Raw genomic sequence first — 13,430 nt, forward strand, 5'->3', positions numbered from 1 at the left:
TTTTGTTATCTAGCTTCCAATATTGAGCAGAGCTGCTTCCATACCTCTAGTTAGAAATCAATGATTTCTAGCTGTGATGAATCCTGCAAGTATGCTCTCAGTGGTGCGCCAGTGCAAATTGTTGAGGGATCTGGGGAACACGAATATCCTTAGGCTTCTAAGGAAGTACAGTTCTCTCTCTGTGGTGTGTATTTGTGACCATGTCTGTGTGTGTGTGTGTGTGTGAGATATGTTTCTCTCCCTCTGCATCTTTCCCTGTATCTCTCTCTGTCTCTCTCTACCTCCCCACCTTTCCAAAGTAGGCCACTCTCTGATGACGTCGGTCGATGGCCTGCCTGCTCCTCCTGGCGGGTGATGCTTGCACGCTGAGGTGTGCTCTCCATGTGACCATGTGGTATTTCTTCTGATTGCCATGGATTCTGTGATTGAGGTGGGGGGGGGGGGGCAGAGACCATGTTTGGGGAGAAGAAAATCCGGTGAGTGTATGCAACTCTCTGATGTGATGTTTTCGGTTTCAATGGTGATTATGGCATTATTGGAGATGTTCCCACTTGATGCAAATAATCTACAGTAAAACCCCTGGTATTCAGCATCTACCAATCCACATAGGTGCTGGATAAGCGAGTTTTCCATTTGCTTGAGACTTACTCCTACAATACCTAACTAATACACCTGCATTAACTGAACAAGCTTCACTTGCATGAATATATAAACTTTAAAGCATTTTACTTCATTTTCAGTCACATTCTTTGAAAACATTTAACCGTCGCTGCATCTGCAGGTTCCTCCCCCTCCACGGAACTGCCCGAAAGACAAACAATAACATTGTACATAATTAAACCCGCCCCTCCCCCCATGTTTACAGATAAAGCCTCTGACTTGGACAACTCTTAGTAAGCAGGGATAAGGAGACACTTTAAGAGAGTTGCCCCAACGGCGAGCGGCATCAACCAGCTCTTTCTTCATCCTCAGCGCAGCCATTTTATTCAAACAGCAGCACTCCGTTGGCTGAATATTTTCTCCCATTGTCACCAAATGTTTATGATCAGAGAGCATTTACATTTGCAATTTTAAACTTGTATTTATATTTATTTCAATTTACTTATCTATTTATTTTCCTCACTTGTTTTTGCCGGTTGCTTGAGGTTGCCAAATGCTTGAATTCTGAATAACAGGGGTTTTACTGTGATTAAATAGTTGACAGTATCCCAGCAGCCTCTTAAAACCTACCTTGAAAACAAAAACCCTTCCCAATATGAATGCCTCGACAGTGGGAGTAATGAAACCTCCAGAATGGGTCAGTCACTAAAGCAGACAACTCCTCTGGAATACAGTTCATAGCCATATTCCGGAGAGCTGGAATCCCTACCTGCTTTCCCCTTCCTCTCTTCAGGGCCAGTTACAGTACCCTACCTACCTCTGTGAATGAGAGAACTGGTGTCGATCATCTCTTCTCTTCAGGGACCTGTCACTCCAATCCAGTAAAGCTCTTGATAGATTGAGATATTAGGATGGATTGGCGGAAGTGGTAGCACTGGACAACAAATTTATGCAAAAGGTTTTCTTCCTGAAACAAAATTGGGGGTTATGATAGACAACTTCAAGCTGAACTCAGAGATAGTTTCAGATTTGCTGGATCACGTAGGAAGCTGGAGAAACATTGAATTATTGATTTTAGCGTGTTTAATTACATCATGATGTTGACACATTGAGTTAGTTCAACTGACCTAAAAATGTTTTGCCGCTGATTTTAGTTTAGACTCAGCAGCTTTGTCAGTGTCCAACAATAATCGGCCAGCAATGATGGGTTCCAGTTGCCCTGATGGCTCTTCCATGGTCGCAATGTCCCGGTGAAACCTTTTGCCGTGTTTGTCACTGACGGCTCCAAGATCAGCAGGGAAGACGTCCAAGTGCGAATCCAGAAAATGAATTTTCAATGATGTTTTGCACTTCATGGTTTTGTATGTTTGAAGTAGGCTTAAAATATGACAGGAAATTACAAAAAATAATTTGTATCTTAAAAACACGGTACAGGATAGGAAAATTTTAAGGTGATTTTTGTGATCACCAGCTCAAAATACATAAAATGCACCCAAAAGTGTTCAGGAAGCAAAATCTTCATTGCCCAGTGCAGTTTTAAGGAGTTAACCGGAAGGGAGAATGTAAGATTTGGGAAGCCTAGTGCATAGTCGGATGAACTTGAAGTCTGAAAGGGAGGACTGTGAAGACCTGAGGGCCTGGAGCTGGAGGAGATTGCAGAGAAGAGAAGTCCATGCAGGGTCAAACACAAGCCTGAAAATGTTAGAGATCAGGGATCTCTTAGCCCAGGAACCAGTGTGGGTCAGGGAGGGGGGATGTGATAGATTTGATGCAAATTAATATATAGGGTGCAGAAATTTCAATGTGGTTTTTTTGTGTCTGAAATACTGAATCGAGCAAGTTCTGAAAATGACTAAATTTAATTTCATGTATGGCTAAGTTATTTATCTTTCTTCCAGAGAGTGTTCAAAACTTAAACAAAACGTCTGGATTTGAAAAACCTGAGGGTGACCAGGTCAGTCCAGACTGGGTACTTTCCAGAGTGCAGAACCTCCTCTCTGAGGAGTTGGTGAAACAGATTCGAGCCTGCTACCTTTTCATCGTCAATCAAAAGAACGGCACTCAGAACCTGTATCATCTGGACCTCAGTAGAGGTGAGTCAAATACTTTAAATATTTACATTGTCTGATGACAATTCTGTACAAGGATAAAAATGACGACATTGCTTCAATGGAAAGATTGATCACTACATAAGAATGTAATTGGACGTCAGTAGGACTAGCAATAGTACTTGTGTATCACTTGTTAAAGATCGCAAGGATAGGGCGGGTGTTAGTGTAGCATTTAGCGCGACTCTTATTATAATGCCAATGGCCTGGGAGCAAATCCAGTCCTGACTGTAAGGAATTTTTACTTCCTCCCTGTGTCTGCATAGGTTTCTGGGTACTCTGGTTTCTTCCCACCTTACAAAAACATATGGGTTAATTCGGGTGTACTTGGACAGCACGGGTTTAATGAACAGTGCGGTTAGTGTAGCAGTTAGCGCAATGCTGTTACAGCGCCAGGCTTCGAATCCCACACTGTAAGGTGACTGGGTGTTGTAGGTTAATTGGGCAGCATGGTCTCGTGGGCCTGTTACCATGCAGTATGTCTAAATTTAAACTTAAATTGGCTTCCACCATGTTGTAAATAAATAAATACAGTATGTAGTTTACAACAATTACATTTCCTTAAAAGGCACGCAGAAACACAAGGAAGAAGTGGTATGTCCATCTCCAACAAGCCAAATTAAATGTAGTATCAGACCTGAGGAAAAAAAAACCTTGCTGTATTGCCCAAAAAAAGCCCTAAATACGAGGTTTGAGGAAAATATCAGAATTTAGCTGAAGAGATTCTGAGAAACTGATAAGGAAGAGCAGAACATGAAAATAATCGGGCAAGAAAGGCACATCCATGCTGTACAGATACGTAACAAGGAACTGATTGGCTCCATTTACAGTTACATTGGGTAATAACAAGGAAAGGGTAGAGAAATTAAGCAAATATATTTGTATCGGCCTTTGTGGAAAACATAAAATCCTGGAATAAATCGTAGAGAACAACTGGTCTTGGGTGGACTAGGAGCTAAAGGAAATGAATATTGTTAAAAAAAATTAAACTAAATGAAAGCACAGAAATGCTGGAGAAACTCAGCAGGTCACACCGCGTCCATAGGAAGCAAAGGGGTATAGCTAGTGTTTCGGGCCTGAGCCCTTCTTCAAGAGTGAGGCAGGGTTTAGATGAACTTCATGGGAACGGAATTCACGCAGTAAAACGCTGCGATTGGTCATCAGCCGTCCCTAACCGTTCCTGCTAACTTTCAGATTCCGGCCATGCGGGTTACGGAATCCCCGAGAAAGAGCCTGATGTGACGTTGGAGGTAACTGAAAACACCATCCAGTCTCTGTTCACGGGAGCATTGAAGCCCTTATCTGCGTATTTGAGCGGCCGGATACGCATTCAGGGCGATTTGAAAGTTGCTATGAAGCTGGAAGATCTCATCAAGAAGCTACAACGGTGACACAGCTGCAAACAGCTTGGGCGCGCGCTGGCTGCCAATGTACTTTAATTACATTTTTTGTTATTTTTCTCAGAGGTTCTGCTAATGTTGATAGTTTATGGACCATTATAAAAACTTGTAAAGCTCAGTGATCACGACGTATTCTCTTCAGCTCTGAGGGTGCACTCCTACCCATTCCCCCCGCACCCCCCCCCCCCGACACTAGATCTTCCCCCAACTTTATGCAGGGTGAGTCAAGATGTGAAGCGCTTGCACCACCAAAGGCAACTTCCCAGAAGAAGTGGATCAGTGCCTGAAGGGGTTGCATAACCTGGGGGCATTCGATGAGCGCAAAAATAATGGGATTGACGTAGGATTGGTGAGAGTGGGTGCTTGATGGTTGGAGCTGACTCCATCCTTGCTGATTCTCTCGAGGACTTTATCAGCAGGGGTGGGAGGAGGTGAGAGGGGACAGGAACGAAGCAACCAGTCCTCCAATGACTTGTTTCTGTGCCAAACCAGCTCTTCTGGAGCAAAGAAAAACAATTTAAAAAGTTTGTTTCAGTTAAATCGCCTAATGTCTGCACCGTCCACAACTTTTGTGCAAGTCTCTTAGTGACTATAAATTATACTGCATCCTGCTGAGATGCAAAGAAGGTTTCTCAACGCCTGAGATACCATTTAACGGCCAAGTTTCCAAGATTCTTATTTTGAGCGTCAGCTTTGCCACCTGCTCCCTCATTCTCTCCATTAGCCTAGTCTGGTTTCCAGCATTCAGAGCTTTGGTCTGGAATAAAATTGGATTCTTTAAGGATTCATTGCATTGCTCAGACAGGCAAAGAAACTGCGACTGATCTCCAGGAATTTGATTCCAAGGAACTATTGTTAGAATTTATTTGCAGAATAACTGTGGGCTGCGGAGGGGGTGAGGTGTGGCGATCAATTGCCCGTGGTGCCTGGGAGAGCCCTGGGCAGCGGAGATGTGTAACAAAGATCGGTTGTCGGCTTTGGAACAGGAGGCATAGCTTCACCAACAGATTGGATACTCAAAGAAATGTCGAGAGAGAGGCAATTGAATGAAAGATGGGAAGGGCAGCAAATTTGTGTTTGGACAAGGAGGAGATGGCTAGCAGTTTGTAGGTGTGCAGGAAATTGAGTAGGTGAGATAGAAGCAGGCTCCCTTTATGAGCCCTGATCACCTTTTGGTGCTACCTCTTCTGTTTCCCATCCACCCATTCTCAGAGGCTGTGCCAACATTTAGCTTTTACTTTGTCGTTTGTACTTGGTCTCTGGGTCACCTGCAGACTTGGAGACATCGCCACGCGCCTCTTCTCAAGTGCACCACGAGCGGGCAGGCCTGTTCCTGCCCTGGACGCTTGCTGCACCACCCATTAAAGAGTTCCCACACCACAGGAGAATGCGGCCAAGGGAACCCAAGGTCTGCGCGTTCTTGGTATCGCTGAGGATCCACGTTCCTTGTAGGCCTGGGATTCCCACTGTTGGGTGAATGAACTGGCTCCAGATATAAGCAGCTGTCTTCTCCCTGCTTCTGTACCTTATCAAAACACTTCCAACGGCGATGTTCACCAGGAAATTGAGTTGGGTCGCAATTGGGAGGGGGCAATGTTTCCCAAATTTGAGTGACTGACGTGATTTTCATCTTTAAAAATGAAATTAGATTCAGATATTCAATGACTCAGCACTTGAACCAGATATTTATTGTAGTTTTGTGCTGTCTTTCTGTGTGTTCCAATTCCCTCATTACGTACAGTGCCTTCGCTACAGGAGTGGCTGATTGGCTGCAAAGTGCTTCACCCTGAGACAGTGAAAGGTGCTACAAAAATGCAAATTTTAAAGTCAGATTTCAAAAATGCGAGTGACTGAGACTACTGTAGCCAGATGCTTCTGCATGTGAAAAATATACAACACAATGAGTGTGGGTGCGATTGTGTGAAGAAAGGGAGATTGGTTATACTTATAATCAGGACTGACGAGAAATTCTAATGTTTCAGGATTTATCTTTTGTGAAAGATAGATGCCCAAATCAAAACTTTTGTACCTCTGAATAAATTCTTACGGTTTTGTGATCTCCGTTGTTTTTCTTTGGCTTGGCTTCGCAGATGAAGATTTATGGAGGGGTAATGTCCACGTCAGCTGCAGGCTCGTTGGTGACTGACAAGTCCGATGCGGGACAGGCAGGCAAGGTTGCAGCGGTTGCAAGGGAAAATTGGTTGGTTGGGGTTGGGTGTTGGGTTTTTCCTACTTTGTCTTTTGTCAGTGAGGTGGGCTCTGCGGTCTTCTTCAAAGGAGGTTGCTGCCCGTTGAACTGTGAGGCGCCAAGATGCACGGTTGGAAGCGATATCAGCCCACTGGCGGTGCAATGTGGCAAGCACAAAGAGATTTCTTTAAGCAGTCCTTGTACCTCTTCTTTGGTGCACCTCTGTCTCGGTGACCAGTGGAGAGCTTGCCATAGAACATGGTCTTGGGAAGGCGATGGTCCTCCATTCTGGAGACGTGACCCACCCAGCGCAGTTGGGTCTTCAGCAGCAAGGATTCGATGCTTGCGGACCCTGCCAGCTCGAGTACTTCGATGTTGTAATTGGGAGAATACCACACCACCTTCACCATTGATTGGTAAACTTGTGTGGACGTTGTGAAGTTTTATCTGATATCTCTCAGGAACCAGCTGACCTCACCAAGCCACACAGCCCACCCCTTATCCTTGGTCAGAAAGCATTTGGGTTTCTCGGTCAAGATGGACCCACCGGTCTTCATGTTAACGTAGAGGGACTCCACTGAATTACTACAGTGTGAATGGCAAACATTGTAGCAGGCTGCCAGCTGATTGCACTGGACAACATTTTTTTTTCCAAAGGTTTGCTCCCTGAAAAAAATGGGGATTATGATAGACAACTAGAAGCTGAACACAAAGATAATTTCAGATTTGCTGTATCACATAAGATGTTCAAGAAACATTTTATTGAATTTAGCATGTTTAATACAGCATGATACAGACACGCTGACTTAAAAATGTTTTGCCGCTGATTTTCATGTATACTCAGCATCTGATGCCTCTCATGTCAGTGTCCAACAATAGTTGGCCAGCATTGATGGATTCCAATTGCCCTGATACTGCTTTTCCCTGGTCATAATGTCCTGGTGAAACCTTTCACCATGTTCATCACTGACTGCACCAGGATCAGCCGGGAAGACGTCCAAGTACAAATGCAGAAAATAAATTGCCAAAGACATGGATCACGGTTTGTCTGCTCGAAGCATGTTGTCATTCAGCTGGATGTAGTTTGCACAGTATCTGTTTACGTGAGCTGCTTTTATAGCCCGTCTGCATCTATCCTGTAAGCATGTTCAGGCCTAAGACAACATTTGCACAGCACCAACACTGAGTGCATGCCCAGGCATGCTTGGACTGACCAGCTTGTTTGTGAATAATATACGAGTAGACTTAAAATATGACAGGAAATCACAAAAATAGGTTGTATCTTAAAAACGGTACGTGACAGGAAATTTCTAAGCTGATTTTTCCCGATCAGAAAAATCCATAAAATGCACCCAGAATTGTTCAGGAAGCAAAGTCTTCATTGTCCAGTGTCAGGTGACCCACAACCTCCTAATCCAGAGGGTTTCAATCAAATACCAACTCGCAGGCGGTCAGTCCTTGGACATTCATGACAAAACGGCTAGTCTGGTTGCGCGAAGTTGACTGTTCAGTGCTCGTGCTGAACTCTAGACTTTGACTTTGCAGACTCAGTGAGACCATGGAGTGAGAGCTGCTGGCCTCACAGCTACAGGGCTCCATCCTAATCTCTGGCGCTGTGCGGAGCTTGCACGATGGGATTGCTCGGTGAGCCTTTACAAACTCAAGGGGCCAAATAGCCTCCACCATCAGAAAGGAAATAATGTCAGAGAACAAAAGGCCCAGCAAAGATGCCTTGATTTCCAAGGCACCAGTTATACACCTTGGCTTTTCTGTCTTTGAGTCCAGGTAGCTTTACCTACACTGCCCAAGGATGCAACGTATCTCCGCTCTTGGTATAGTGCCTGTGGCCATTCCAAGAAAATTCATCCAAATGCTTATTGCACGAAGCCTTTTGTTGACAACTCCACCAGTTCTCCAGGTTATTTACAGCAAGCAACCACAGAAATCGTAGGATCAAGATTCCTTTATTGTCATTTTTTTTTCAAACAAATATACACTTTATTCACAATAAATTATTTACAAAGAAGAAAACCATTCAAAGTCTTTTTTCACCCATGATGTCAGTTATATCTATACAGTCCCATCAATGTACTTTGTTACATTTGTTCTCCAAATACCCCATTACCACCCCGTGGCACCTTGTCCCTTCTCCCCCCTCTGGTGGTTGAGGGTCTTCTGGTGATGGGACTGTGGTCCTTCCCCACAGCGCCCTCGCATTGACTGCACCAAGCCTCAGTGCATCCTGCAGCCTGGAATGTGCCAGTCGGCAGCGTTCCCTCACCGACATCTCCATGTGCTGAAAGACCGATAGGTTTCGGGCAGGCCAAAGTGCGTCTTTCACCGAGTTGGTCCCAGCAGTTCTGGATATCTGACTTCGAGTGTGTCCCTGGCAACAGCCTGCCATGCTGCCCCCCGGGGATGAACCGCGACAAGGTCCCTTGCATCCTTCTCCACACACTTGAGTCGGCATTCAGCAAAGAGATAGGGACCGTCTGCTTCACTGCAGTCATCCCCTTTATTGTCTTGAAATTAAAGAGTAAAAAAAAATGACACAAAATGTTCTCAAATAGTCATTATTAGCGTTGCCCAGCTCCATCTATAGTCAGAGATGCTGAGTATCCGTGGATGGCCTCCAGCACTCTGCCGCCGCACAGACCCCACCTGGTTCCACCAATCTCGTATGTTCCATCACCCCCTCTACAGCCCGCAAATGATTCTGCCTTGGAGTACTGATCCAATTCCCAAGATCCCAGGTCGACTATTTCCTTGAAGTTCCAGACCGATTCCACCCTCTGCTCAAGGAAATCTCTGGGGTGGGGTGGATTCAGCTGGTCGAGTTGTTGCCTCAGCTCCAGCCACTGGTTCAGTGGTGGCCTCCATCCAGTTTGGATGGATTTTTTGCGTTTTTCCTGTGACTGCGTGGGGTTCCCTCTGAGTGCTCTGGATTCCCAGGATGTGCGGGTAACTGACCACTGGAAATAGTCCCTTGGGTGGAATCTGTGGGGCATTCATGCGTATGAATGGAGATTTTTTTAAAAGAGATACAACAGGTCCTTCCAGCCCACGAGCCCAAGCCGCCCAAATACTTTAACTAACTCCCAAACCCTGTACGTTTTTAGAGGAAACCAACGCAGGACCCGAGAGAAAGCACAAACTCCTTACAGACAGCAGAGGATTTAAACCCAGGTCACTGGCACTGTAATAACATTGCGCTCACCTTGCCACTCACAATATGGAAATGTGATGATGTAATGGGGGGGGGGTGGTATTATACTGACTATGGCTGTAGCGATACTCCACCCTACTAGTATAAGAGATTGGAGATGCTTTCTCACTGGCCAGTTTAGTGGTGGTTATAGTCTTAATAAAAGCCCAGTCTTAGTGTAACACTTGTCTGGTCCATGACTATGGCATATGAATTTTATTAACAAACTATAACTACCACTAAACTGGCAATTGGAGTATCTCTACAGCCATTGTCAATAGCAAGCAGTCAGTATAATATGCACCCCCCTCTCCTCATTACATCATCACAGGAATTAAAAACAGAAAATGCTGGAAGCCTCTGTGGAAAGAGAATCATTCCAAACTGGGTAAGGAATATTTAATGAATGTAACATGATATGAGCAGATCGTGCAGCATCAGTGGGAGAAGAATGGTTGCCGTTTCAGGTTGGAACTTAGTGAATTAGTGTATAAATTCGTGCTTGATCGTTTTGTTACGAGCTCAAAGGACCCCAAAACCCAGCAGCAATAGACATTCACCAAGACAAGTAGTTTTTAAAACAAAAGTTGTTTTTAATCAACTTTAAACATGAAAACAGAATCAAACTTTAACTTATCTCTAATCTTAACTAACCCAAATTAACCCCTTTCTAAGTTGAAGCGCACGTGTATGTAATGTGTGTGTAAATTTAAGAAAAATTCTTTGGCTCACAGTTCAAATCTCACTTCTCCTTCTTCCAAGTTCTCTGAATGCTGCAGGCAATTCTACTGTGCACAGAATTTAACATGTATAAAGTTCACCAGGCTTTGGTGCTCGAAAGGTAAATGTTTACCGCTCAGGAAGGTTCTTTAGGGTATGCAGAGAGAGAATTGTTGTTCCAGGATTTCTACAACTGAGGTACCACCATTAATCACCTCAAGGTCTCACTGATGAAACTTGCCCCATCAGGGTTTTCCAGATGGTAACTTCTTTCTTCAGGCTACCACAGAGTTCTGTTCTGTTCCTCTTATTCCATGAGAAACATCAGACAGGTAGCACTTCCAGCCAACCACTGCTTTGGAACTTTCTGTTTCCAACCAACTCTTCCTGGCTTGTTTCAGCCAAGACTGTTCAGTCTCTTTTCAGTGTCACCCACACTAACTGAGAGGGCTTGTTAACTTTCCCCCCACCCCCCCCCCTCACTCTCTCTCTCTCCAAATGACTCTCTCACTTGCAAAACCCCCACCTTCTTCAGCAAACAACAACATTTCTTCTCCTTGGTCAAGCTGTTGTCTTAGATAAACAAAACCCAGGAGTGACCTGTCTGTGAGCACACTGTACTTTTTAACAGCCAGTTTGTCTCCTCCAAACAATGGTCATTCATTTCATGACATCATTTCAATTAGCACCTATTTGTCAAATGAGCATAAAAGTCTCCAAAGATCCTGCAATGTTCCTGAATATGAATTCTTCAGTATTTCAAATAAGATGTTTTAAGATGTGTGCATATATGTAACCCACTAATCTTACCAAATTCTTCCAATATTTATCCATCACCAGTTAGCAGAGAGTCACTGGGCCAAAGGGCCTCTTTGTGATTCCACCTTTAATCAGATTTCAGATAAATCAGGTGTTCTTTTCCTGCTGATGGAACAAGATTTCCTCGACATTCTTCCCAAATCCACCAGTAACAACCCCAGTTGAAGACTGGAACTGAAATCCCCTTGTCACTAACAAGATCCCTCATACAGATCAGCCCTTCTGTGTGACGTTAGCTGGTTGGATGATGAATTGCCCAACTGATAGAATATCAGAAGTAATTTGTGCTCTGCTTTTATTTGAATATTTATTAATTAACATTAATGTTTTGCTTCTCATTGGCTAATGCAAAGTTATCATCTCTGATGGCGGAGGGGAAGAAGCTGTCCTTGTGCCGCTGAGTGCTCGTCTTCTGGCTCCTGCACCTTTTACCTGATGGTAGCAGAGTAATGAGGGCGTGGCCTGGGTGATGAGGGGTCCTTGAGGATAGAGCAGTGCCTCTCACCCTTTTTCTTTCCACTCAGATTCCACTTTAAGTAATCCCTATGTCATCGGTGCTCTGTGATTAGTAAGGGATTGCTTAAGATGGGATGTGGGTGGGAAGGGGAGGTTGAGAACCACTGCTCTAGACCCAATTGTTACCGAAATATTTTGCTTGAGAAAAATTGTCATTGGCCCATTTCCTTTGGAGTTATGAAACCGTGCACATGACGAGTCTAAGAGGTACGATTAAAACAGGGGTTTTCAAACTTTTTCTTCCCACCCACATCCCACCTTAAGCAATCCCACAGAGCACCTTCGGCAAAGGGATTACTTAAAGTGGGATGTGAGTGGAAAGAAAAAGGTTGCTTTCTTAAGACGCCACCTCTTGTGGACATCCTCAATGAAGTGAAGTCTGATGCCTGTGATGTCGCAGGCCGAGTTAACGACCCTCTGGAGTTTTTCCTTGTTCTGAGCATTGGGACCTCTGACCCACACAGTGAGGCAACCAGCCAGAATGCTCTCCTCTCCTCCGTACACCTGTAGAAGTTTTCAAGAGTCTTCGATGACGTTCCGAATCTCCTCAAATGCCTCACAAAATACAGTTTGCTGGTGAGCATCCTTAGGCAATGGAGAATAAACTGCAAATGTATCACAACACGGGCGTTTGTGGAGCAATTTGATTTAACACTAGTTAGATCAAATCTCTCACAAACGCTGGTGTTGGCACTTGTTCAAATCTCCGGTACTGACAGGTGATAAACATTCGTTTGAGAATGACTTCTGGATGCAGTTATCTGCCACCAGATGGTGCAGAATTACAGGAAATTGTTAAGCTCTGACTTGGCTATGTGATTTAAATTTTTAATAGCATGTTTTCGATGTTGGTATTTAAGAAGAGTGATTTATTTTGGCAATTTAAAAAAAATTATGCAGGCAACAATGTGTTTGTCATGGTATTCAATTGGGAAAAACAGTGTTGATAATTCATATTCTAATAATTTAATTTGTAATAGTCTTCACTTAGGGAAACATAATCAGTGGTAAAGCATTTAAATCAATATTAATAAGGCTCAATAATTTTAACCACATTTTAATTAGAAGTGTGATTTGTGAGCATGGCTGCAGTTCTCATTCCTGGATGAGAGGCTTGGTCTGATTTATAAATGCAAGACACAATTCTGCTGCACAATACCAGGCAATGGTCATTCCCACTCAGACACCTTCTCCCCACCTAGCTCACTTGCTACAAAGGCCTGATGATTAGATTAGCAGCGTGCCTGTTCACTGATCCAGAGACACGGCGCTGAAACTAGCCATAGCGATTGAAAAGTTTAAATCCGTACAATTAAATAAACCTTAAAGTTCATTTATTATCAGACAATTGTAAAGTACAACTGTGCGAAACAGTGTCCTTTGGTCCTTGGTGTAAAAACATGCAAACACAGCCACACGTATTTACGGTAATATGCAGTACAAATAAAAAATAAATACTAGTAGATTCTTGGAGGGTTTGTATCCGTCGTTCAGTGTGTTCACTGAAGAAGCTGTGCCTCAGCCTGGTGGTTCTGGCTCTGAGACTCCTGGATCTCTTTCCTGACAGGAGCTGCTGGAAGATGCTGCGTGGTAGGGGATCTTAATGATCTTGCGAGCCCTCTTCAGAAGATCTCATCGATTGGGGGGGGGGGGGGTGGAGGGAGACCCAATTGATCCTCTTTGGATTGAACTCTGATCCATGCTCTACAGCAGTGGTTTTCAAACTATTTTTCCACTCACATTTCTCCTTAAGTAATCCCTCTGCCATAAATGCTCTGTGTTTAGTAAGGGGTTGCTTAAGGTGGCATGTGAGTGGGAAGGGAAGGTTGAGAATCACTGCTCTAGACCCAATTGTTTACTGAAATATTTTGCTT

At 44.0% G+C, this 13,430-nt stretch overlaps 1 protein-coding gene across 7 annotated transcripts in view; it reads left to right on the forward strand.

Annotated features, from left to right (window-relative positions):
• stoml1 (stomatin (EPB72)-like 1) overlaps positions 1–13,430 on the forward strand; it is a 37,587-nt gene that overhangs the window by 19,445 nt on the left and 4,712 nt on the right. For 3 of the 7 annotated variants that reach the window (XM_069902568.1, XM_069902573.1, XM_069902570.1), the window contains 2 exons: positions 2,499–2,693; positions 3,903–6,165. In XM_069902568.1, the coding sequence (XP_069758669.1) occupies positions 2,499–2,693; positions 3,903–4,099 (392 nt within the window). In that variant the 3' untranslated portion in view covers positions 4,100–6,165. Of the gene's footprint in view, positions 1–2,498; positions 2,694–3,276; positions 3,831–3,902; positions 6,166–13,430 lie in introns of those variants that run through there. The other 4 variants (XM_069902569.1, XM_069902575.1, XM_069902574.1 and 1 more) reach the window with 2 other exon arrangements.

This window comes from Narcine bancroftii, chromosome 11, assembly GCF_036971445.1.
Source record: "Narcine bancroftii isolate sNarBan1 chromosome 11, sNarBan1.hap1, whole genome shotgun sequence".
In the NCBI taxonomy this organism is placed as follows: Eukaryota; Metazoa; Chordata; class Chondrichthyes; order Torpediniformes; family Narcinidae; genus Narcine; species Narcine bancroftii.